The sequence below is a fragment of the Notolabrus celidotus genome, chromosome 19 (genome assembly GCF_009762535.1).
Source record: "Notolabrus celidotus isolate fNotCel1 chromosome 19, fNotCel1.pri, whole genome shotgun sequence".
NCBI lineage: Eukaryota > Metazoa > Chordata > Actinopteri > Labriformes > Labridae > Notolabrus > Notolabrus celidotus.
This window is the reverse complement of record NC_048290.1, coordinates 5,165,473-5,191,546: the sequence shown is the minus strand read 5'-3', so window position 1 is coordinate 5,191,546 and position 26,074 is coordinate 5,165,473. Positions and strand designations below refer to the sequence as shown.

Here is a 26,074-nt window from a genome sequence, read left to right as displayed (position 1 = left end):
TTCATACAGTGTCACATTTCAAATAGATATCTTTTGGGCAAAATTTGTGCAAATGTCTAAAGCAGACACTTTAAACCCAAACGTATCAAATTTAAGTCATAAAAATAAAAATTCTTTCTACATTCAAAAAAATCTGTATCTGTGAGTTATATTATCTACACCTCAGGGTGACTCTGTTCTCCTTGCTACACATCCTAAGTCAAAAAGCTTTCAGACTTACATTACATCATGTGTCTACATAAAGAGAGTGTGTTCTGTTGTTGACTATGTCTCCAATCAGCAGTACTCCTCACTGTTGGTGTCTCCTCTGCACGTAGCTGCAACCAGCCCCTCCGTGTTACAGAAGCGTGACCTTATGCGTGTCCCTCCACTACAGTTGGACCAGCTGGACCAGCATGACCAGTTACCTTCCTGATCAACGACGGGTCTTTCGCCTGCAAAACATTGTCCAAATGTTAGAATTCTACACAAACAGCTTTATTGGTATATTTGGATGTATCTGTTTGAAGTCTTACGTTGGTGTTCGGATTTATCAGCCTTAAAACTCTCACACGCCAAGCCTTCAAACTGGTGCGGGCACAGGCAGATACATTTTCCATTCAGCAGAGTCAGAGTGGCTCCGTTCATGCACGGTTTGCACTTGCAGGTGTTGTACTCTGCTACATATTCCGCTGTGGCCTGCTTCAGGTTGGCTATTCTGGTGTTAGCGTCTGGCATTTCTGGTGGAATTAGATTATAGATGGGATCTGGCTGTAAAAAACAACAACAGAGAATATGAGCATCATTTTACTCATCGAACCAGGAGCACAAAACAACTACATCACATCACCAATCAACTGAGAGGCAGCGAGTAGACGGTTGTGTGTGCAAAGCAAGAGACGCTGCAGACAGAGGCCTACCTCACTGTTGATCAGTGCCGGGGCATTAGCGATGGACGCGGCCCAGCTCTGATATGTACCAATGTCCATCACTCCTTTCTCATTTAATCTAGCCCTCATAGCAGCAGCAGTAGCCAGAGTTCCTCCTTTAACTGATGTCATCACTTTGTCCACCACTGCTTTTCCTGCAGCTTCACCTTCAGAGCAAAAGGAGAGCTTTTAGTGGTTCATACTGTATTTGCAGGCATGTGCAAAATGTGCTCATAGGAAAAAAAAGGGTTAGCTTCAGGAGTTTAGATTCAGGATTTTACAAGAGTTTCTTGATATAATCTTTTGATGAAATAAAGTTAAGGTGTTAGCTTAAATTCGGGAGCAAGACCACGCCTAAACCACACCCTCAATCACCTGACAAGCCTACTTAAACGTAGCCAGCCTACTCCAACTGCTTGTCTGTGATTCTTCAACCCACCCTCCCTCACCTTACTCTACTGCACTTAACCTTTTTCCTTATCCTCTCCTACTCAACTTGTGCTTGCTTCTTCTAAGCCCTTGTCCACTTCCAGGTACAACCTGGGTCAAGATCAGCTCCGGCAGGATAACGCTGAGACAGAACCCCCATCCTGAGTCTCCTTCTGCTGGGCTACACTACGCACAACTAATTCATTAAATGTTCAAACTTAATGTGAATGTGTGCGCCCGTGTAGATGTATATGTATGTATGCTTGTGTGTTTCTGCGGGCATGTATATGTGTGCACTTGTGTGGACGTGCCTGTGCTTGTGCATGTCTGTGCAGGCAGATATATGTTGATATGAATAAGGGGGTACCTGCCTCTAGATGAGGTTTTGGTCAGCTAGGCATTCTTTTCTTTTTTCTTTTCAATGGTTGTGATAGGTTGGTACTGTTGTTTTTGATTTCAGTGATATATTGTGAACCCTGACTTTACATCCTGATGGGGGGGTGGGGGTGGGGGGTGTCCAATTATTCCATGATCATTCAATTGAATATATGTGAATAAGAATGTGAGAAAAACAATTAAAGTCTATCTAAATGTTCAAACTTATATCCTTGTGTGGCGTGATCCTTGCTAGTGAAAGGATCTTTGCACACAAAAATGCATTGTGGAGCTTCATCAGTGGTAGTTACATTTAAAGGATAAAACCCTGGTAATAAACTTCCAGGCCAGGTGTGCAAGACACAGATACCAACTCAATTTAACCAGCGCCTCAAATTTGTCTAAAGTCCTCATTTTTCTAATCCTGGAAAAATGCAGGACAAAGAAATGTCTGAGTATTTTTGTTCTTTTTACATCAACAAAAATAACTAGAGGCTGAAGGGTATGCATACCAAATGTGCTTAATAGGAGTAAAACAAGTTTGGTTTCTTCCCAATTTTTGATTCCTCTATTAAGAAAAAAGTCACAGAAAATTGTTCCAGACCTTCTCCTTTTTTCCTACAGGTTTTCACAATAAGCCAATTCTAGGAAAGAACTTTCTGTGACTTTGACGCTAGTGGAAGGGCCAAGTTACGTTCAGGCATGTTAAAGGTAAATAAATAATCAAGAATTTGGGGTTGAAAGTTAATCTTCATATTTGTGATTTCATTGTATAAGTTAAGTTATGAAATATGTTGAGTCAGCTAAAAGTAATTTAGTTAAAAAGCAGTATGGTATTGTTGTCAGCAGTGAGTTATGTTACTGTCCCTTTAAGAGAGAGAGAGCTCTTTCATGTGGTCATAGGGTGAAACTGGGGCAGACAGTTGAGGATCAATCAAGGACCGAGCCACATGGTTTCTTTACCGTCGTATTATAATTCTTTGTTTAGGAAAACTTAACTTTGAATCATCATGTGAGATTGTTTAACAAAACTGTGGATTAAAGGAATTTGTTGTATCAGTTTTACTTCGGAGTCCTGTGGGAATTTTTTCCTCTTCAAGTGAACGTACACAAGTAATTCGAAGGCCTTTTAATCTTCAACCCACCACAGCTAGGGTTGGTAGTCACGGAAAACTAGTGTCTCACTCAGCGGTAAGAAAACACCAAAACATTATCATCCATCCATCCTTCCAATTGACCTAGACATCCCTCTCCCCAGTAACACTTTCCAGCTCCTCCTGGGGAATCTTGAGGCGATCCCAGACCAGGCGGGAGATATAATCCCTCCACCGCGTTCTGGGTCTACCCCGGGGCCTTCTCCCAGTTGGACGTGCCCGGAACACCTCTAAAGGGAGGCGTCAGGGAGGCATCCTTATCAGATGCCCGAACCACCTCAGCTGACTCCTTTCGACGCGGAGGTGCAGCGGCTCTACTCCCAGCTCCCTCCGGATGTCCGAGCTCCTGACCCCATCTCTAAGGCCGAGCCCAGACACCGTTCGCAGAAAACTCATTTCAGCCGCTTGTATCCGCAATCTTATCCTTTTGGTCATGACCCACAGCTCATGATCATAGTGAAAGCTAAAAACACAAACATGAAATGTACGCTTTGCAGGAGGCGGGCAGAACGGCAGGACGGGATTTGATTGGTTTCATGATTTGGCTCCTGATGGCAGGGATTGGTTGGTGTTTTCCCAGGTTTACTCCGGCTGTAGATAGCAGCTTTTTCTTCACTCTTTTTTAAGAACACATTATGTATTGATTGCTATCAGGACATAAAGATCATTTTAACCAGTATAAAAAAACGTGTGTCTAAATCTCGGAAAACCAGCATGAATTTGAATGTAGCTTTTCCTCAGGACTCCGTCTAACCCCTCCCCTCCTCCCTCGGAGCTCCTCCAAAACGACGCCCCCCCCCCCCCGCTCACATGCACGAGCGCCGCTGATTCTCGACCATATGATGGTGACTGATTCAAAACCGGTCCTCACCAAAACATTATCATAGTGAAAGTTAAAAACACAAACAAACATGGCTGCTGTTAGCACTCACAACTATCATGCTAGCATTATCCAGTTGTACCGGTGACACGATATCAGGAGAAAAGTTATAACACATATATAACACTGTAACAGCTCTACTGTTTGTTAAACGTGTTCAGTGTGGATGTTCTTAATTCCTACAGTGTTGACGGTCAGTGAAGGCATCAGGAGAGGTGTAGAGAGTGTAAGTGGGAGAGAGGAGAGGAGAAGTTTTTCATTCATTCAAACATTGATTGTTGCTTTGTTGGTTGGTGTGATCACGGCCGACAGTGACCGGTTATTAAAACTCAACGTGTTCATGAATCGGCTCATCATCCCTACAGCATCCGGACGGATGCTACAATAAATATATATTTTCTGTAGGACTTACTGAACGTCATTAATTATTCTGCTTGTTGGTGAGAGCTTTTTAGACTCTGATCCGGACTACAGTCCTGAGCAAAGCACCTCATCAGGTCAGAGGGGACAGGCCCGAGGACGAGCGAGAGGGGCAGTAAACAGAGTCAGGGGAAGTAGAGGCAGGAGACGGGGACTCAGAGGAGTGCACACCGGGGAAATGTACGCGCAGGAGGAGGGCAGAACGGCTGGACGGGATTTGATTGGTTTAAAATTTGGGGAGCCAAAAAAGGCTGATTGGTTGGTGTTTTCCCAGGTTTACTCCGGCTGTAGATAGCAGCTTTTCTTCACTCTTTTTTAGGAACACATCATGTAATGATTGCCATCAGGACATAAAGATCATTTTAACCAGTATGACAAAAAGTATATCTAAATCTGATTACCAACCCCAGCTTTAAGTCAGAAATTCTGTAGAAAAAGTACATTTGAATTTGAAAATGTGTCGCCAGATTTGTTTTTTCCTTGCGTGCTCTTTAGAGTTTCAGTACAATGATATTACGTTACATAGACTTCAAAATGACTTGATTAGGATACATACTGGTTTCTGTAGTTGTGACATTGTCACACCCGTCTTTGTTGAAGTTTGCTTTCCCATCACTTACATTCCCTGCAGAAAAGTCTGCAGTGACTCCTAATTTGACACAATCTTGAATTTTTCGCTCGGTCAGACCTGCAAGATACATGAAGAATAAAGCGTGAGGGATTTTTCCAACTTTTAAAAGCCACAACAGTTTGTTAAAAAACACAATGTTGGGGTGCACATACGTTTTGACTTGATGCTGTCCTGGTTGAGAACATAGATGAACTCGTACTCCCCTCCAGACTTCCCGTTCTTGGTGTAGTGGGTTCCATAGTCCTCCAGGAAGGAGAAGTAAATACCCTTCTCATACTGCAAAGGTAAAGTCTTAACATGCTCCAGGAACTCCTCGGCCACTTTGAGCTGAATGGAGCGGAGTCTGTAGGTGCTCAGCTGTACTCTGCCCTTCACCCGCATGAAGCTCTTGTTCTGTGTGTACAAGAGAGACTTATTTATTAAAACAGCACCAGAATTTTGTCTTTCATTTTCTATTTGAATGACTCGTCTCGGGCTGACATTTACCGTGATATTGGTGATCTCTGAGACCTCCTTTATCATTGTTTTCTTCTCAAACTGATTATTCGAACCCACTGCAAAAGAATTACCCGACATGGGCGGCTCACTTGGGTTGAGTTTGAAGGACAGTCCAACATCAACTTTGGAAGACATCTCTTTCAGCACGTCTCTCAGAAGGCTGTGTGAGTCTTCATAGACTTCTCTGGAAATGGTTTCTTCCACTAGAGTCTGGAAAGACAGGGTGTCCAAGTGTTAAAGAGGACAGTATTTCCTAAGTCCTAGGAGTCAAACTTTATAACCATTGTCACATATGGAGAGATATAATAGATTTCATTCTGGCTGACCTGATAATTGAGCACACCGACGTTCCAGGGAACTCTGTCAATTCTCTCCGTGCTTGGATTCGTCACTCGCTCACACCTCCCGTTGAAGAAATCATTGTTGAAGGGGTTCATTCGGGGATCTGCCCCCAAGATGTTGATTCTGGTGCATGAACAAAAAGTAACTTTTAAGATTCTTTGTGATGTGATACCTACTAACAGATTTGAAATATCACTTGAGCAAGAGGAAACAGACGACAATTCTTTAAATGTAGAGTATTCTTTGTTATCCTGCACAATATTTTAGACAATCAAGTTCAAGCTTTACCCGCCCAGCTGTGCTGTGATTGGCTGAAACATAACTAAGTACTGGCTTAAGTTAGGCCAGTGTTTTTCAACCTTTTTTGAGCCAAGGCATATTTCTTCCATTAAAAAAATCCAGAGTCACACATAGACTGTAAAAAATATGGACGTAGTATCCGTGACGTCACCCATCTGTTTCTGAAGAGCTGTTTTGAGACCAATCGGCAGCGGCAGCCATATTGCTTCTGTCGAGCCAGTGTGATGTAAAGAGGCGGGCTTTGAGCCTCCTAGCCAACAGCTACAGTGTTCTTGCAGGCAGCTGTGCCTCTCATTGGAAGACTAGTAATCTCAATATCTTCCAAATTGCCGAATTAGAAAAAAATTCACCCCCCTCACAGTGAGAGGACATCGAGAAATTAGCTATTTAGACTACACTCGTCTTTTGAACCAGGCTGTAAACATGTTTATTAATGCTGCAAAGATCGTCTTTTTCCCATTCATGTGTATGTGACTTCCGGTACTTCCGGAGCCAGCCTCAAGCGGATCCTCGATGAACTGCAGCTTTTAACACTTCCGCATTGACTCATATTTTTAGACCGGAGGTTGCCGCTTGGAGTCACACCACCAACCAAAAGTGTTACAAAATGACACATTTAGTCTCTCAATTTATGAATCTATTTATGTGAGAGAGGGACTTTGGCTGCTTCTTTAACTGCGTCAGGGCAAAGCATCTCATTTACAATGGTCTTTGCAGGTAGTGTTAATGTCTCTGCCACAGTGTGTGGCTTTTTTGATTTGGCTATGAGTTCAGCTACTATGTAGCTAGCTTTGAGAGCTCTCGCAGACACTGTTGTAGTTTTTCTCATAAAAGTTGCCTTTACCACCAACCATATTATGCTCTTCATCCAGGTTAGGATTTTATCCATTTTGGAGTTTTCATTGTTCCTTTTCGAATATTTATCCATCGCTGTTGTGCGTCTACGTCTTATCACATACACCTCTCACGTGCATCATTAATTCTATTGTTTTAAATTAACAAGGTCATTAGTGTGCTTTATTGCCACCCAGTTGGTGGGTAGCGCTGGTCAGTACATGGACGAGTATTGAATTACACTGCACAGACGCACTACATGGGAAATCATTTGCAGCATATATGAATAATAATTTTTGGGACTAAGTAAGAGAAATTGGATAATGTCCCAAGGCACACCTGATGATCTGTCACGGAACACTAGTGTGCCACGGCACAGTGGTTGAAAATCACTGAGTTAGGCTGTTGGCCTAAGGTGCATTTCGACCAAGAGTTCCGGGGTCTTTTAGCCCCCAGGAACTACTCCGAACTAAAAGGTTCCTGTGCGAGCTGAAATCCCGGGTAGATTGAGCAAATCAGGCCAGTGACGTATGGAGAAAAAAAATTATATTAAATCATATTTTGAAATCTTACTACAAAACTAAACTAGTATGCATTCCCAGGAACTCCCCCTGTGTTTCAACAGCTGTGTAAACTCCACAAACACTGTTACGTTCAACCGAAAGTCCCAGGACCTTTGAAAAGTACTACGCCTCAAGCAGGGGCTTTTCAGGGGGGAGATTATCTACCCCTGAACTAAATTTAGACCCTGGTTCCTCTGGTCGAAACGCACGTAGTACAGTGGTAAAGTCCCTAGTTCCTGGGCAAAGTTCCTGCGGTTAAATAAAGCCTCTAGTGGTCTAAGCCCGCACCCCATACACAGAGGCCATAGCCCTCATTGCAGAGGTCGTAGGTTCGATTCCAGCCACTGCATGTCTCTGCTCCCTACATTTCCTGTCTCTCTGCAGCTGTCCTGTCCATTAAAGGCGAAAATGCCCAAAAAGTATAACTTAAAAAAACCCCAAAATAAACGGTAGGTGAGGGATTTAGCCTGATGGTTAAATTGCGCGCCCATAAAGCAGATGGCCAGGGTTCATTTCCAGATTGTGGCCTCCTTACTGTGTGTCACTACCCCACTCTCTCCCAGTTTCCTGCTCTATCCACTGTCCTCACCTTCCTGAGTAAAAGGTGGAAAAGCCCTGAAAATATTAATTTTAAAAAAGCAAACAAATAATGGTCAGAGGGGTTGTAGGTTTGGTTTTGTGTGCACTCCAAGTACAGAGGCTACAGTCCTCGTTGCAGTGGTCCCTGGTTTGACCCCCTAGCCTTTGCTGCATGCCGTCCCCTGCCCTGCCCTCCCCTCCACACAGTTCCTGTCTTTCTCCAGCTGTCTTATCAGATAAAGGAACAAATGCCCCAAAAAGTAACTTTGAAAAAAGTACACCAATGTTGACTTTTACAGATTAAAAATAACTGCGATCTCCTGGACAAAAAAGCATCCTGAAGCAAAAAATCATGGAACAGAAGAGATGAAGAAGCTGGAATGCTTATGGAGAGAAAGAAAAATATCTTTCCCCTTGGTTCTCATTTGTATGCTAAGCTTATCTAAACTAATTGTCTCCTGGTGTTAGCTTGATTTTAAGCATGCAGTCCTATTATGTCTTCCCCCTGGAGCTTTATTATCATTATAAACAAGACAATTAAGGCAGGATCTCTTTATATACTGCATCAGTTCACTGTTGTTACATGTGGTCACCATGTACAGTGGTCAAACATGCCCTATGAATGTATGTTTTTGCCACAGTGGTTTCAAGCTATTTCTTTCTGTACGTTTCCTCCTTCCTAGCTCTTATTTTTTTTGCGTCTTACCCGTATCCTGCTGTCCTGCCTTGCTCGTTGCTTTCCAGATCTTGTGATTTACACGGTTTACGGACAGGTTCGTCGCAGTCCTCATCTGATCCATCCTCACAGTCATAGTCCCCATTGCACAGTAATCTCTTCTGAATACAAGTACCTGCGAGGAGACTGGTGTTAAACTGACACATTCACAATGATCAAGGTAAATATATGAGTACTTTAAAGGAAGCTGAAGTACCTGACTCGCACTGGAATTGTGTGTCAGAGCACGCAGGTGGAGGAGGTCGCTCACACACAGCGTCTGATACACAGGTCTCCCTGCCCCCAATTGGCTCATCGCAGGGCTGTCCCCCAAACTGACCGAACATTTCGGCACTTCTGGATCTCCTCTGAGAATCACAAATAAAACAAAGGTTTAAAGTTGACAGCCCCAAGCAAAACTAGGTAACAGACTGTTTGCCTTTTTATATTTTTTAAAACCTTTAAAAAACATTTAGATTTTGACAATATGAGGCGCACATGTAAAAAAAAAAGTGGCAAACAAAAAGGGCTCTGAGCATTCATACACCACAGAAATGAGTACTGCTGGATTATGCACCAGGTCAATAGATAAAAACTCCTAAATATCATATTCAAAGCTACTCTGCAACCTTTAAAATCACTGCAATACAGTCAGAGGCAGAAGAGACGGCAGGAGCTTTTACTCGACTCACTCTGGTTTTGGTGCAAGGATCACAAGAACCCCACTCTGACCAGCGGCTCCAGGCACAGTTCACAGTTGCTGGATAAGGAGGTATCACTGCCCTGAAAAAATACAAATATTCATGTAAACACTCGAATTTGACCAGTGCCAACATTCTTAGTAGGTGACTTAAAACTAGATTAAATAGGAAAAATACTCACATTCCTTCTGTGACATGCACCACAGTGAGACACAGGCCACAGAAGCCCAGAAAAGCCACCTCAGTCCTCATCATGGGGTTTTTTCAAAGAGACGAATGCAACTGCATGTCTGTAGTCTTTTAAGTGACCTCTCTGTTAATCATTGTCAAACTGCAGAGGGATCATGATGTGGTTATCAAAGTCAAAGGTTTCAGAGGCAGCTGTATTGATTTGATGCTGGGAAATGACAGAACTGGAGTTTGTTGAATTACAACATCTTACTCATCCAGATAGAATAATTTGTTCTTTACGGTTAAGCAAAGCAGTGCAAAACAACGACAAGGTTAGTAAGTGATTGTTCTAGCTCCACTTTATGAATGCAAAACTATACCTGTATTTGACAGTTCTTTAAAGGCACTATGAGGAGTTTTTAACTGGCTGAGAAACAGACTGAAACTGATACTGATGCATCATTATGACCCTCTAAAGCAAACAAGACCATCCACAACAACACCGATACCTCCTCTGTTGTCATTTTAATGCCTGAAACTGTTCTGAGGGGGTAGGTGTCAGAACAGATGATTGACATCTCGCTCTAGAGACACCCTTTTTTGGGCTGTTTTCATGGCAAATAATCACATTGTGTAATGAAGATAAATGGTAAAAGACAACAGGATGAGGTTATTGTCTGAAGACATTCATTTTGTATTTGCAGGAGAAGAGATAAGAGGTATCACTTTGTCCACAAGGGGGCGCCAGAATCGATACACACCAGAAGTTCCTCACAGCAGCTTTAAGTTTGGTTATGTGCTCATCCTCAACAATGTGAAGCTAATAATGTTGTTTTAAGATATTATTCTATTCATTCATGATTTTTATCTGACAGTTCTAACTGTTCTTTCTGCTTTATCATATTTTATAAATACAAATATTAAGCTTAAGATGTCAATAGTAAACAGAGGCAAAGTTTTCAACAGTGAGGAAAACGTTCCCAGGATGAGACTGCTGGCTACACTAAACATCTTGCTCATAAAGTCACACTTCATTTGCTCAAATCATATCATCACTGACTGGTTAGTCTCTTTAAAAATGCATAATAAATGCGATACTTACCAAACAGAGACGTCCTGTTCTGCTCTTTGTTGCTGGGGACTTTGTTTGTCCCTTACACATTTTTCTGGGTCAGATTTGGGGTCCAAAACATACAGCTATATATCATAATTCTGTGGTTTAATATAGAGAAATGGGACTCTGTAGCAAAGCAGCAGTGGAGGAGGCTACTGGAGTGCTGGGCAGTCCTTAAAGAGACAGTAGCCAGAATGGAGTGTTTCAGACTGAGGCTGAAATGAGGGTTTTGCAGGACACTAGATGAGATAAGTTGAGTTTTTTGGAGCTGTAAATCATGTGAAGCTACTATAGAGGTATCAGAGGGATGATGTAAAGCCTGAAAACATGCATGATACTCCCTCTTTAAGCTATTTATTTTTGATACTGTACTTAGCAATAAACAGAGATTACTGCATACAAAATTATGAAAAACAGATTCAATGAATTTAGTATTTCTGTTTTAGCCTTGAACTGATTTATTACCATAATTAATCATTCATTGATTTTAAGTATTTACCTGATTTTTAAAAAACTTAAATAGATTTAAATTTGTTTCCTACCCCTTTCATATTTGATTGATTTTTGTTTTTATTTTAAAGTATTTTTCATGGTTACCATCTTTTGTTCTTTTAGTCTTGTATTATTTTATCCATTGCTGTTATTTTCTGTCAATCTGTTCTTGTTGAAGCACTTTGGGCTGTATGTTTGTATGCTTGAAAGGGGCTACATAAATAAAGTCTAGTTGAGAGTTGAATCCACTTTGACACTTAGATACACACAGGGGTGTCGCCAGGAATTCTGGGCCCCCTGAAACAATATCTCAGTGGGCCCCATCACCACAGCCAACCCTACAAAATATAACATTGCTGATAATACAGGTTTATTTGCATTAAACAAAAATATATGCTTCAAACTATCCTAGTTAACTGATTAAAATCTAAGCAACCTATCAATATTTTTTTTTTTTTTTTTACAATTTCTCCAAATGTAACTGCACAATATTGACCTTCAGACTGTCCACCTCTGTTATCAAGATTATTTGAAGCCAAGTGACTTGTTGAATAATAAAAAGGGGACATTCTTTGATATAATCTAACCTCATGAAGTCAAATAAAACTCTAAAAACCTACAGTTTACTTTACAATCAGATTCAGCCACACTTGATGCTATGAAAATATGACAATTCACCACTTTAGGCATGAGACACGCATCTCACGGAGCCGTGGAATTCTGAATGTTTGTTATTTATTCAGACAATTTTGGATATCTTATTGCAGTTATAGCAAAAAAAAAAAGAAAAGCGTAGCAGAAAACACATTTTATTTCAGGCCCATGAAGGACCCCCCTCCCCACTTGGGCCCTGGGAAGTTAGTCCCACTTTTCTCCCCACTACAACACCCCTGGATACACATAAATTACCACACACATTTCACCTGCTAGTCTGAAAACTGAAATAGTAAGCCCTGGTTGTTTTTTGACAACAAATATTGTTGTTTTAAACGGTTTTATAAAATCTTTCTTTCTTTCTTCCTCTATACCTCTGACCTCTTTTGAGTCATGGGATGCCAAAAGTGTCCCAACATGCACTCTGCTGAAAGACAGATAGTATGACTGCACATAATAGCCATCAAACACTCTTAAAACTACTACATGCTAAGATATTATATACATTTTTTCTTAAATTCAGAATACTTTCATGTATTAAAGACCATTTGTTTGGTTAAATTGTCTTTCCAGGATTATGCAATCACTCAGGCAGGTCCGCAGCAAAGTAGAGCAAATATTTAAAGAGGCAGCTTTTCAGTTTTGCGATACACTGACGGGAAATGCCCGTGGTGCAACAAGGTCATCACCTGAGGTTGGCAAACTGAAGAAAATTCAACCTAATACGCTCTACTTGTAACTGCCTACATCAGAGAAATACTCATGTGCAGTGATTCTTGCTTTAAAGGTTTTTGGAGTATGGAATGTAACTCTTTGTCCACAAGATGGCAACATTGAACAGAACACAGCAGCATTGAGTAACGTGGGCTCATGTCTTACATTATACACACATATAGGGTGAAGGGTTATACTAAAATTGGGACTATAACAATTCAGAGGCTTACATGCAGACTTATTTCTCTCTCTGTCAAACTAAACACTCTTTTCTTTAATGAATATACTTAGCTGAGTCTTGCACAATGCAGAGGAAGTTTTAGACCGTTGCACCTAATGATCTGTCATGTGATCCAAGAGGCTTTTGCTGAGTCTGCAGTACTTTGTTCTTCAAAAGGAGGGAGTGCAGTGAGTATAAATAACAAAAGAAGGAAAACAGAGCGGTGTAAACGGATGAAACACGTCTGAGTTTAGAAGCTGACTTTGTTTATTAGCACTCTGATCATATGAGGTAGTTATTAATGATCAGGTGAATCGTTCATGTATGGCCACAGAGGTTTGGCAGTGCTGAGAAGACTCTTTTACCCATCTGAGAGTAAAAGTGAAGTTAAATTCCTGCGTATGTTCTGCTGACTTAAACAAACACCGTCGGTCTATTCCCTAATGTCTCCAGAGATGATCTGGGGGCTGCCCTGTCCTGCTTCTTTCCCCCGTATCTTCGGGCAAAGCTGGGGTAGTCTCTGGGATATGTGGTCATGGCCTGTTAGTGAAGTGCAAATATGTGCTGAGGTCACCACTTTTATGAGGTTCGGCAGTTTCCTCCCAGCTTTCTCAGGAAACCAGAGGGTAGGTAAGGTGCTTGGCCAATATTTCTCCTGACTAGAAAGACTTCCTGTTTTTTTCGGGGGGGGGAGGATAGAACTGTGTGGAAACACTTGTTGAACAGCCTATTGCTCTGCTTTTACTGTAATTTGCACCCTATATCCTATAGAATTTGTCATCATGTGCGTCAAGTGTGATGCTGCTGCTGCTTCCTGCAGTGCTGATTTGGTATTTTTAGAATGAAATGGTCAGTAAGCCAGTAAGGAGTTAAAGATACAATCTGAGACTACCTCAATTATGGACTGGAGATAAGTGGCTATCTTAGGTTCTGGTTATGGTAGCAGTGGGTTCCAGGATTCACGCCCTAAATACCTCATGTTTGGATTGCGGCCTTCCTGTCATAAACTGGGAAATACACTTCCCATTAGACCGTCTCTGTCAGTGTTCTGTCATGCAAGTATGCCCTTTAAAGTCCATGTGCTGCTGACTTGTGCTGTCTGTAGTCTGTCACACTCTTCCTTTCCTTACCAAGTTTGACGGGAATAAGGAGCAACCAAATGTCCTCCTGTGCGTGACGGCGAAACACTGATTAAAACACACACTGAATCACATTCAGAAGAACAGGGAACCACAATTGTAAGGCAGCGTCATCACACTGTGAAGAAGAACCAGAGAGACACGTCATTGAAGGGAAAAGGTCTTGAAATCTTGCATCAGAAAAATAATTTTTCTCTTTCTTGTTCTTTTATTCAATTATACAATTCATCATTTAATAATTTCATTATTAAAATCTTCTTGCATTTATTTATGTTCAAAAAGTGCATCAATTACAAAAATATATTCCTGGTAGTGTTCTCACCTTTTCTCCTAGTTATGTGGTGCTTAAGGCATCACATGTGCTGTCATTTTTATGGGTACGTGCTCCATTGTTTACACATGGATTATTGTTGGTTTTAAAATAAAAAATACTTTGGATGCTTAATGTGTGCAGCAATTGAATCCAAGACAAATTGCATTAAGAGTGCGTAACCTCACGTAATGTAATTACAATGTAATAACAACGTTACGCAACATAACGCAGTGCAATGTAACGCAACGTAACAGCACAACGTAACAGCACAACGTAACAGCACAACGTAACAACACAACGCAACGCAACGTAACGCAACGCAACGTAACGCAACGCAACGTAACAGTGCAATGTAACGCAGTGCAATGTAACGCAGCGAAACAGCACAACATAACAGCACAACGTAACAGCACAACGTAACAGCACAACGTAACACAACGCAACGTAACGCAATGCAACATAACGCAACGCAACGTAACAAAACGCAACGCAACGTAACGCAACGCAACGTAACGCAACGCAACGTAACGCAACGTAACACAGTGCAATGTAACGCAGTGCAATGTAACGCAACGAAACAGCACAACATAACGCAGTGCAATGTAATAACATAACCTCACGTAATGTAATGCACACAACGTTACGCAACATAAAGCAGTGCAACGTAACGCAGTGCAATGTAACGCAGCGTAACAGCACAACGTAACGCAACGCAGTGCAACGTAATGCAGTGCAATGTAACGCAGTGCAATGTAACGCAACGTAACAGCACAATGTAACGCAACCCAATGCAACGTAATGCAGTGCAATGTAACGCAACGTAACAGCACAATGTAACGCAGCGTAATGTAACGCAGCGTAACATCACAACGTAACGCAACGCAGTGCAACGTAATGCAGTGCAATGTAACGCAACGTAACAGCACAATGTAACGCAACCCAATGCAACGTAATGCAGTGCAATGTAACGCAACGTTACAGCACAATGTAACGCAGTGCAATGTAACGCAGCGTAACATCACAACGTAACGCAACGCAGTGCAACGTAATGCAGTGCAATGTAACGCAACGTAACAGCACAACGCAACGCAGCGTAACGCAGTGCAATGTAACACAATACAACGTAACACACTGCAACATAACGCAATGCAACGTAACGCAACGTAACAGCACCACGTAACGCAGCACAAAGTAACGCAGTGCAACGTAACCCAACGCAACATAACGCAGCAAAACGTAACGCAGTGCAATTTAACGCAAGGCAAAGTCACGCAACAGACTGCACCTTACCAAATCTTATCATATAATAGCATATCATGGTGCATTACAGCATATAGTGTAAAGTGTCAAATTGTATCGAATCATATCGTATCATATCAAATAGTATCATATTGTATGGTATGGAATTGTTATGACACCCATCTCAACAATTCGTAAAGTATCCTATCTTATAGGATCATATCTTATCTTATTGTATTGGATGCAATTGTATCAAATGATGTGGAAGTGTATCGTATTGCATCGTATCAAAGCGTACTGTTTAATTTCAAATCCTGTTGTATTGTTTGGCATCGCATTTCATGAAACCCTGTTGACTTATATCCTGCATTGTATCCTATCATATCCTATTGTATTGCAATGTGTCGTACCAGGTTATATCATATTGTACAGTGTTGTATCCGTCTATGGTTGTAGTGTATTATATCGTATCATATGTTGCTCCCAGATGTTATGTAGCAGCCCCTCTTGTCTTCTAAATATGTTGTGCTGCACAGATGCAATGCATTTCACTCTGTTTTTCCAATTATGGACAAAAGTTTGAAGATACTAAAAGTAAAAAAGAGGATATGGAAAAGATGATTCCAGCAGTGGAAAACAGCCTCTCAGCTCGTCAGTAATCTGGCTTCTGAGGGGCTCATCTCCTAAAAAGCAGCTTCTGTCAGCAGAACACAGGATACAAAGGCAGGAAGGACATCCTTCCTCTGTCCCTATCTGTCTCAATTCTCATCCTTTAACCTGCTACATACAATAAACTGTACATCTCTTTAACATCAGAAAAATCTCTGTGAAGTTTGGGGATGTGTTAATGTATGACTGTAGTAAAGGTGTGGATGTGACTGTAACATTTGAGTGTTTTCATGCTATGGCTGCCTGGCTCTGCAGAGATAACTCTTAGCTTTCCTTGAAAATATCTGACTTTAAGTTTTGGTTTAAATTTGCTTGGGGTGGGGTGAGAAGTTCAGATGTTCCTATTCTTGTTTGTTGGAAACTTGGCACAGTCCACGGTTTATTTTGGAAGGCTGCAACATCTTTGTCTGAAAAATGTCTCGCTCAAAGAGCTTTTGAAAAGACAAAAAAAACCACAATATATCTGTGCAGTTAAACTGAATGAAATACCCTTCATTTGTTTACAGTCATGATTGAAATCAGTGAGATTCTGATGTTCCAAGATGTCCTTACAGGGGGTTTGAGGGACCATGGTAATATGTCTTTACTCCAGAAGAATCTAAATGTTTTTGTACACATGCTTTGTATTCAATGGCAAAAAGTAGGGGTGAAGAGAGAGCACATTTCCAAGACTGAATGTGTCTGAGGTTGCAGAGTAACAATCACAAACATCAATCGATCATTATTTGTATAGCGCCAAATCCCTACAAACGTTATCTCAAGACGCTTTTACAAACATAGGAGGTCTAGAATGTCAAATTATGCACAGAGACCCAACACCATGGCCTTAATCCGCCATGAGCATTGCACCTTGCAGTTTTTAGCTAGTAACAGCGGCGAGGAAAACGTCTTTTTAACAGGCAGAAACCTCGAGCAGAACCAGACTCATGTTAGACAGACATCTGCCTCGACCGAGTTGGGTCTGGAAAGAGGGATAGAGGAGAATAAGAGTCAGAGGAAGCGGTGATAGTGATGGACCATGCTATGGACCAGAGTCTGTATAAGGAGGGTGTTAGCTTGTCTAACAATACTTACCATCAGAGATTGAGGCTAGTGAGCCAAATGCTTAGAAGGGTTTAAGACTGAATTACAGTTATTGCTGGCACACTGCAGGGTAGATGTGGTTGATCAAAGATAAAATAATGTAATAATATGAGTGCAGCATGTTTAAATCTGTATCTTTAAATTTTACAGTCATAGTTGGAAATGATGATTCAAATAACCAAGTTTGCCAATCTCACATAGCTTAATCTGCTTTACATGCCCATTGTTATCTCTACTGCTGCTTTGTTCCTGGAAGTGACAGCTGGGAAGCTTTGGAATGATATCTATCAAATGCAGGGTCACTGGTCTAAATTGTGTGTTTAATGGTCCTTGACATGAATAAAAGTGAGAAGCATGACTATAAATGAAACATTCAACACTTTAACAGGGTCACTCACCTTGTCAAGGTCTGATCATGCTAGTAATTATGACTATAAGTTAAAGAGGCATGATAGTTGTTGGAAGATCATGCCACTTCACCTCCCACAGTTCACCACGAATGGAAAAGGAAACACTTATACTGTTTTATCAGTAAGCTTTGACATATTGCTCATTGTAACAAAACCAATACAGCTATAAGGTCATGAGCTCCAGATGAAAGGAAGTGAAACACAACAGGGTGCAATGTGAGTGATTATCTGATGTTTAAGTTAACTATCACAGGGGTTCCTTAACCTTTCAGCCCGTGACCCACAAAATAGGTGCCAAAGACTCACGACCCCCACTCGAATGTAGCTTCATACTTGATTTAGCTTGTCTGCAGAAAATGATACACCTACATGCGCATGTGGCTGTTTCCTGATGTGCTGTTATGAATTAACTGCTGCTACTGCTGCTTTGTTATGGTCAACTAACCCCAACACTAACCTCAGGAGTCATCTGGCAACAAGGAAAGGCAGAAAACTAGTTTAAAAAGTGTGTTTCATTTCAAATTGAATTACTTTTTCCCCAATATATTTAAGGTGATGAAAATTTAGATTACTTAAAGACAAAAAACAGATCCACTTGGGACAACAACTTGGGACCCCCCATCAGTGTCCCGACCCCCACTTTGGGAACCCCTTGAACTATCAGACCCTTATATGTGAACTCAATAACATTGACAAGATGTCAAAAACATAAAGAGAGTACTTCACTATCATAATAATAATAATAAAAGAAACACAGAAGTGAAACTTATTAGTCCACAGGATAAACAGCATACTGACATCACTGCTCATGTCAGTGCAGGTCTGTTTGCTCTGATTTTGCAACTCTGCGGTCTGAATCATGTTTCTTTTTCTTAAACTTTACTATTGAAGAAGCTCAAGTTCCTTGTCTCTGTAAATGTGGCTTTTCCTGCGTACACTGACTACCCAGTTCTTCTCTTAATTATCCCAAACAAACATGAAATAAAGCTTCTGCACACACAACACAAAACACGTCCTGTGTGGCTTTAGGATTTTCCTCCTGGGAATATCATAACTGGCACTCTGTGCTTAGAACAGCAAATATGAAAACTGTCATTACACGGCTGAATCGCTGCATGGTATCTAAAGCAAAACAGACATTTATACCAAGGAAGTTGATGACCGGGTTTTCAGCCATCAGTTTACTGTAATTGCAATAGCACTAGTGCATTGCAAAGGAAATGTAGAGCCTGCCTGGTCTTCCAGAAATTCTGCTGTGTCAGCAACTTTGGAGCTTTCCTCCATTCTTTTCTTTCCCCTTACTCCCTCTACATCTAATGACATAATATATGCATGGCACTTAGTTTAGATTATAACAATACACTTTTAATTTAAAAGCAATCAAATCCTTTTGACACACTGTTGGCAGATTAAGGTGGGATAGTTAAAATTTGCTCAGTTTTAGAGGCAGTTCAGTCTGTAATGCATCTCAGGGGAATAAGCTGTTGCTTTTTCCAACAATATTGACCGTTACAAAAGGAGGAACAAAGAAAATCATGTCATATTTCAGAGGAATATGCTGATTTTTAACAAAAGAATAATGACAATGGAATCAGCTGTGTCTTTCTTTAGAAATTACTTAAAGGCTTTGGAGCAGGGCTTACTTGGAAGTCTATTATTTTGGCAGATTAGAGCTGCAGAAAGCAAACTTTCTAAGTTGTTTGGGGAAATTTTTAAGGGAGGAGAATCAAAACATCACTGACATTTTATTTCTTGTTTGTAAGTGCTGGATTTGGGAATAAGCCACCATTGCAGGGCAACATTTGCACAAAGAAGCAGGCCAAAACATTCACTCTTATTTGGAAGTCAAATTATAAGGATGGTTTCTTTTTGGCTGCCCTTCCCATAGGAAAAGAAATTTAGAGAAGAGATCTCAAAAGTGTTTCATTTATGTCTCCTAGACAACAATGAGATCTGTTTGAAAGCAAAATGAGACTACAGCTTATGTCTCCTGTTTCTCATTCTTGCCTCCAGAAAAAAGTTGTAAAAAGTCTCAGCTTAGTCTCCTTTTCAGTTCAAAAGGAGATCTGGTCAGAATCTGAAATGATTCTCAGGTATTTCTCAAGTGTTGTGACTCCCTTTGAGCTCAGGTGGAGAAATCAGGGAGCTCTCTCAATTGTCTCAATCTAACCTCATCCATTTGTTTTTGTCAGACTCAGTTTTTGTGTCTCAAGTTGAGCTCAGATGGAGCAAAGAAAGAGCCTGAGCTCATCTTTTCATGAACATTTATAGTGCCCTGCAAAATTAAGATTTCAATGTAATTGTCTGCAAACTTACAATTCTCATTAAAACATTTGAACCACTTGCAAGATCAGCTATTTAGATGTGAAATGATCTCTTCTTTGACTTCACAATATGGTCCTTCCTTTACAAGTATGTTTGGAACAAAACCACTTCACAAAGATTTAGTGGATTTGAGAGAAATTGCAAAAGATAGAGATTTCATACCAGGTATGACAGACCATTTATTTAAAATATGGGCCACAAAAGGGCTGACCAGATTTAGCCAGATTATTACAATTAAATGGATGGATTGTTGGAAGCACTGGTGGCCTAGCAGTCTAAGCGCCCCACATACAGAGGCTACAGTCCTCGTCGCAGGGGTTGCCGGTTCGATTCCTGGCCGGTTGACCATTTCCCACATGTCTTCCCCGGCTCACTATTCCCCACATTTCCTGTCTCTCTTCAGCTGTCCTGTCAAATAAAGGCAAAAAGGCCAAAAATACATATTTTAAAAAAGAGCAGAAAATTAGCCATTAATGGCTTATTTAAACTTATTTAAGTCTCAAATAAGACTCATGTCATGGTCTCAACCATTTCTCCTAGTGAATTTTAGGAGAAACTAATGAGAAACCAATGAGAACAATTTGAAACTTGAATGAGGCTGAAGTGAGAATCTCAATTTTGTCTCCGGAGACTTAGAAGAGAAAGCCTTGAGCAGTAAAATTTTCCTCTGGGTTCATACTCTACTAGGTCAATGCTCTACTAGTAAGCAACAGCAGTTACCTACTAAAATAATGAGCCGAAAGAAGCTAGCTAAATGCTGCAGTTATTTTAAAGATGCAAGTCCTGAAACCAAAAACCCGAAGCTAGCAAACTAAATACAGTATCTTGTCAAATTCAACCTAGAGAAACTGACACGAAAGAAGCTAGCCAACTAGTCATGGTCACTTAGGTTACAAATTCTGAAACAACAGAATTTAAAGAGGCTAGCAAACTATAGCCTTAAAATAACAAATTGTACAAACTAGAGTGAACATACATCCTGGTTTAACTGGGACTATCTGGCATTTAAAATCTGTGTCCTGACAAATATCTATAAAGCACTATATGTCCCATTGAAATACCAAAACAATGCACCAAGCTTGCAACACTGATTATGTCACACAGTGTCGTTGCCAAGGCTGTTGCTGTTTAAACCAACAGAAAAACATCATTTTTGGATGATGAGCCAAAGTTCAATATTGATTAGTCTGTTCATGTGTCAATTTTCATTCACCATGGTGCAAATCCATACATACAACGTCATACTGAAACAAGCAAACACAAATGGTGGGTACAGGCAGGAAGTTAGGGTGTTAATACAAGTCAAATTCCATGAGCTCATACATGTACTCTGGTAAATGAAGTGGAAGAAGCTCAAGAACTTGCACAGTGACTTCAAAGTTGCTAATTATGGAAGCTAAATACAGTAGCTATCTTAAAGGAGCTTAAAAATGAACCGCAGTTACATAGATAGATAGACAGATAGACAGATATATAGATAGATAAATAGATAGATAGATAGATAGATAGATAGATAGATAGATAGATAGATAGATAGATAGATAGATAGATAGATAGATAGATAGATAGATAGATAGATAGATAGATAGATAGATGTGGAAAAAGTACACAGCTTCACTACTTGAGTCAAAGTATAGATCCTCCTGATCAAACATTACTCCAATACAAGTGAAAGTTGTTCAGTCAGATCACAACTTGAGTTAAAGTCCTGAAGTACTTGCTTTTAAAAGTACTTAAGTATTCAAAGTACTTTTTAAAAAGTCTCTAAAGTATTTACACAAAGCATGAGTGCAGTCAAGAATCCATGGGTGTACATTCTGCTCCGTTCAATTGATCTAGAAAACATGATTTCATATCTAAAAAGTATAGGCTACCATGAAATATAAGTTACTACAAGCACAGACAAGTTTCAAATGTTCATCTGGAATAAAACAAGTGTGTTAGCCACAGACCTCCACATGCTTTCTCAGGTTTGATGGTGATGTTTTGTTTGTGTGGTAAACAGATCGGAGATTTACAACAATACCAATCATTCTTTATTTCTAAAACCTCAATGGTGGGTTTAAAATATGGCCATGGTGCTCAGGTAGAGAATCATCATCCTTTTCAGACATAGCCATCATCACCCCAACTAAATGAACGGACTGATCTGAAGAATGTTTGATCTGATCTATGCTCAACTGAGGTAGGGCGACACCGCTGAGACAAACCAAACACAAGTACACAATCAGTTTACGGTCTTTGGGATCGGATTTCAGAAAAGAAAATTCATCAGCTGGGGAGCTTCACTTCATTGATGGAATCATGAGTTCACAAATGTACTGCTCTATACCGAAAGAGAAGATGCTTAGGGTGAAACTAGGTTTCCTTTACAGGAATAAATCCTGTTTCTCCCTCAGAGCGAGGAAACTTTTAGTCTCTGCAACATTCTTGCCTCTTATTGATTATGGTGACGTTTTGTACTTGGGAGCCTCGGCTAAATGTTTGTTGTCTTTAAATAGTGTATATAGTGATATTATATAGTGAGCTTTATGTCAGAGCCGACTGGCCATCCCTGAGTGTGCGCAGGCAAACACATTGGCTTCATCTAATTTACAAATGTCTACTTGGCTTGGTCCCAATGTATTTATGTGTTTATCTTCAGAGATCAGGAAGTCACTATGCCTTGCGCTCCTGCGACACTTTGCGGATGTGTGTTCCCCGTGTTCGGACAGAGTTTGGTAAGAGAGCGTTCAGTTTTGCTGCTCCTACTGCTTGGAATAAACTCCAGAAGGACTTGAATCTGTCGGATCTCATCTCTCTGGACACCTTTAAGTCTATCTTAAATGAAAGAAAGACCCCAGAACAGTGCCTGTGTTTTTAAATGCTGTTTTATATTCACAAACTGCACTTTACTTGAAAATAAGTTGCACTTTTTAAATTATTATTGTTTGCTTCTACATACTGTCTGCATATATGTTCCATATTGTTGAGTTGTGCCATTTATTCTGACGTGTGCTGCTGACCTCTTGGCCAGGTCGCCCTTGAAAATGAGGTCTTGATCTCAATGGGACTTATCTGGTTAAATAAAGGTTAAATAAAAATAATAAAAAATGCTGCACTCCGTTCCCTTGGTCGTCATGCACTTTTCCAACATGACGATGATCCCAGGCACACATCTAAGGCCACAGCTGAATTTCTGAAAAAGAACTGGGTGAAAGTGGTTCAGTGGACAAGTATGTCTCCTGATCTGAACCCAATCGAACACTTGTGGGGAATTCTGAAGAGAAAAGTTGAGCATCACTCTCCATCAGGCATCAAGGCACTAAAAGAGGTCATCCTCCAAGAGTGGAAAAAGATTGATGAAACAATACGTCTGCAACTTGGTGCTGTCCTTAAAAATCATGGAGGTCATACGAAATACTAGATATAGCAGTTTTTGTTGTGGGGTGTATTCATTTTTGCTACAATTCTTTTGTGTAAAAATGAAGATTTTGTTATCCAAGTTATATTATTAACCTTACTTTCATGATATGAGTCAAACATATGTTCTATGACACTCAGTTTTGCCAACATTTTTGAAATTATTCTTGTGTTAATTGAGAAATGTATTAAAATCTTACATTTCCAAGAGGGTGTACTCATTTCTGCTGAGCACTGTATATATAGATAGATATGTTTTGTCCTTAGCAAGGAAAATTGTTGCCACAGTCTGTACAAGCATACAGTATACGCAATGGCAACGTGGTAGCTGAAAAAAGTTGCTAACCAACTAATGTCAGTAGAAAGTTGTTCACCCTTAAACTAAAACACAGTCAGAGGAATGGAGCTAGCTAATAGCAACAGTTAGCTGCTAGGTGGTTTTCAAGTAGAAAGAAGCTAGCTAACTAGCTTCAAATGACCAATTAGCAGTGTGTTATCCAAAGTTAAGACATTTCTTTTAAGGTATATCAAGCAGCCACTTTCATATTAGACTAATATTATTATTATTATTGTTCTGAAAACCTCTTTTATTGTCCTTTTATTTACTTATCCATTTTTATTTATTTATTTATCCTTGAAAAACCTCTCAACAATGAATTACTGGTCTATTGTCCCAGCACTTCATTCTGTTTAATTGACGTGTATTCCTTTTAACCTCTTGCGTTGCATTTTGTTTTGCATTGTTAACCCTCCTGTTATGTTTGTTTCTCTGGAACATCAATAATATTCCTGGGTCAATTTGACCCGGGGCATATTCAATTATCCAAAAGTGTCAGAACCCAAAAAAATCCCAAAACACATTTTTTGAATCTAATTTTTAACTCCATTACTAACCATTTAAATCAAAATTTAGTCCATTGGTGTTCTTTAATTCTCACAGATCATGATTGTTTTTCATTAAAACTAATGTTAAAACTTTTTTTTTATGTACATTGGAAAGCCCTAAATATAAATACAATAGTTTAACATGAGATAGATTTTTGTTTATTTTTTTTTCATTTTGATTTTTTTTTTTTATGAAGTGATTTTGATAAATTAACATGACACCTCTTCTGTCACATGCTGCCCAGATTTTCATGCTGTATTTAGCTGGTTTGGAAGGCATATATTGCCTAAAATAGACTTTTAAAAGGGTCAATTTGACCCGCAACATAACAGGAGGGTTAAAGTTCCTCCTCCCTGTCCTTCGAAATGTTTGCTATGTTATTTGAACCATCAATCAATCAATCAATCAGACTTTATTTAGAAAGAGCTTTTCATACAATGACATTGTAACACAAAGTGCTGTGCATAACTTAAAAATAGAATAAATTAAGACCCCCAGCCCGACCCCAAACCCACCCCATAATCCTAAGGTTAAGAACACAATATATGCAACAATAGTAATAAAAACAATAAAAAATAAAATGAATAAATAAATAAAATAAAGAAGTTGCTGAATGAACTGAGGAAGTGCTCTCACGATATCTTAATGAGGAAACACGAGGTAAAATAAGATGTTAAAACTCAAAACAGGAAATTAAAACCACCAAAATAAAATAACTTACATAACTTAAGATGCTAGACTTAAAATAAATAAATAAGTACATAAATAAAGAAAGTAGAATAAAAGTGACTAAATTGGAAATAGATAAATAAATAAATAAATAGAACTATTAAGAATAAAAATAAAACTCAGTTAAAAGAAAGACTAAAAAGGTAGGTCTTGAATTGCTTTGTTAACATTTGTTTTTAAAGGTGCTACATAAATAAAGTCATTATTATAATTATTATTAGTTGTTATCACAAAAATGTGAATTAAAACCACTTCAAGTTTTGGTGAATTTGTCAGAATAAGTTTTTAGCCTCTTAGTGAAAGGAAGTCTAAAATAGAGCAGAGATACAAAGTTTGATGTGACAGTGTGAACAGGCCAGTGGTGTTTTATATTCACGTTACATTGTATCATTCCACAACACAGCATTTTTCCTGACCCAGTTTACTATACCTTCACTGCTGGTGGTTTTTTATTTCCCCTTCAACGTGAAGAGCCCGCCCCTCAAACAGTAGAAATGTGCATTGAGTTCGGTCTGTCAGTCAGTGAAGGGTTAATATGGGAGTTTGCAGCAGTCTCTCCTTTCTGTGTCCACGGCATTCAGCGGAAAACATCTGACTCCTGCTCGGTTTGTGAGGCTGTGTTTGGTTTTTACTCATTTTGTGCCCGAGCCGCGGAGGCATCACGGGAACAAAAATCAGTGTTTCGACTGCAGAACTTCAACATCTTACTGCGCGCTTCCAACACAGGTAGGTCACTGTTTTTGTTACTTTATTTTAAACATCTTTGCACTAATTAAGCCTCCACCAAATCCCTTCTGGGGCTCACTTTAAAGTTGTTAGAGAGAAGTTGCCCTTTGAGTTCGCTTATAAAACTTGTGCGAGGAGGCGAGGTTTGAGAGAGGAGCTCCACAGAGTTAAACAAACTAATTGTTTTTCCATTACAGTAAAAAAAAAGGAAACCACTTTAGGAGTCAAACTTCCCTCAGTGTTGTCATTCCAACTCAATCATGGTCAATTTATCTGTACTAAGTGTTTCAAACAATACTAAACACTTCTTTTTCTGAACACTCACTCACACTGCTTTTTTTTTTTTCTGCACAAATCTCTTTAATCTTTAAAAAAATGTGACCTCAGTTGTATCTCTTATCCATTTCCTTTGCATATCTGAACCCCTTGTGTTAGTACAAATCAAATGCATTTTGCCTG

General features: G+C 39.8%; 2 protein-coding genes across 7 annotated transcripts in view; one reads left to right on the top strand and one right to left on the bottom strand.

Moving 5' to 3' along the window:
- c9 (complement component 9) lies at nt 1-25,584 on the bottom strand. 2 transcript variants are annotated; one of them, XM_034709246.1, is made up of 12 exons: nt 25,320-25,584; nt 9,511-9,660; nt 9,321-9,411; nt 8,846-8,996; nt 8,620-8,764; nt 5,622-5,760; nt 5,284-5,505; nt 4,950-5,190; nt 4,723-4,854; nt 900-1,075; nt 516-750; nt 1-434 (listed from the first exon to the last, which is right to left on the bottom strand). In XM_034709246.1, the coding sequence occupies exons 2-12, from the start codon at nt 9,582-9,584 to the stop codon at nt 277-279; spliced, it is 1,764 nt and encodes a 587-aa protein (XP_034565137.1). In that variant the 5' UTR covers nt 9,585-9,660; nt 25,320-25,584; the 3' UTR covers nt 1-276. The 2 variants fall into 2 exon arrangements, with proteins under 2 accessions (XP_034565137.1, XP_034565138.1); XM_034709247.1 differs by lacking the exon at nt 25,320-25,584 and having other exon boundaries at nt 2-434; nt 9,511-9,884.
- dab2 (DAB adaptor protein 2) overlaps nt 25,395-26,074 on the top strand; it is a 13,916-nt gene continuing 13,236 nt past the window's right edge. For 2 of the 5 annotated variants that reach the window (XM_034709244.1, XM_034709243.1), the window contains exon 1: nt 25,395-25,615. The gene's annotated coding sequence lies outside the window, so the exon portion shown is untranslated. The remainder of the gene's footprint in view (nt 25,616-26,074) is intronic. The other 3 variants (XM_034709241.1, XM_034709242.1, XM_034709245.1) reach the window with 2 other exon arrangements.

Coding starts and splice junctions, on each gene's coding strand:
- c9 (XM_034709246.1), bottom strand. CDS start 9,584: ATGATGAGGACTGAGGTGGCTTTTCTGGGCTTCTGTGGCCTGTGTCTC. Junction 4,855..4,949: donor GGACAGCATCAAGTCAAAAC/GTATGTGCACCC, acceptor TGTATCTTGCAG/GTCTGACCGAGCGAAAAATT. Junction 435..515: donor TGATAAATCCGAACACCAAC/GTAAGACTTCAA, acceptor AATGTTTTGCAG/GCGAAAGACCCGTCGTTGAT.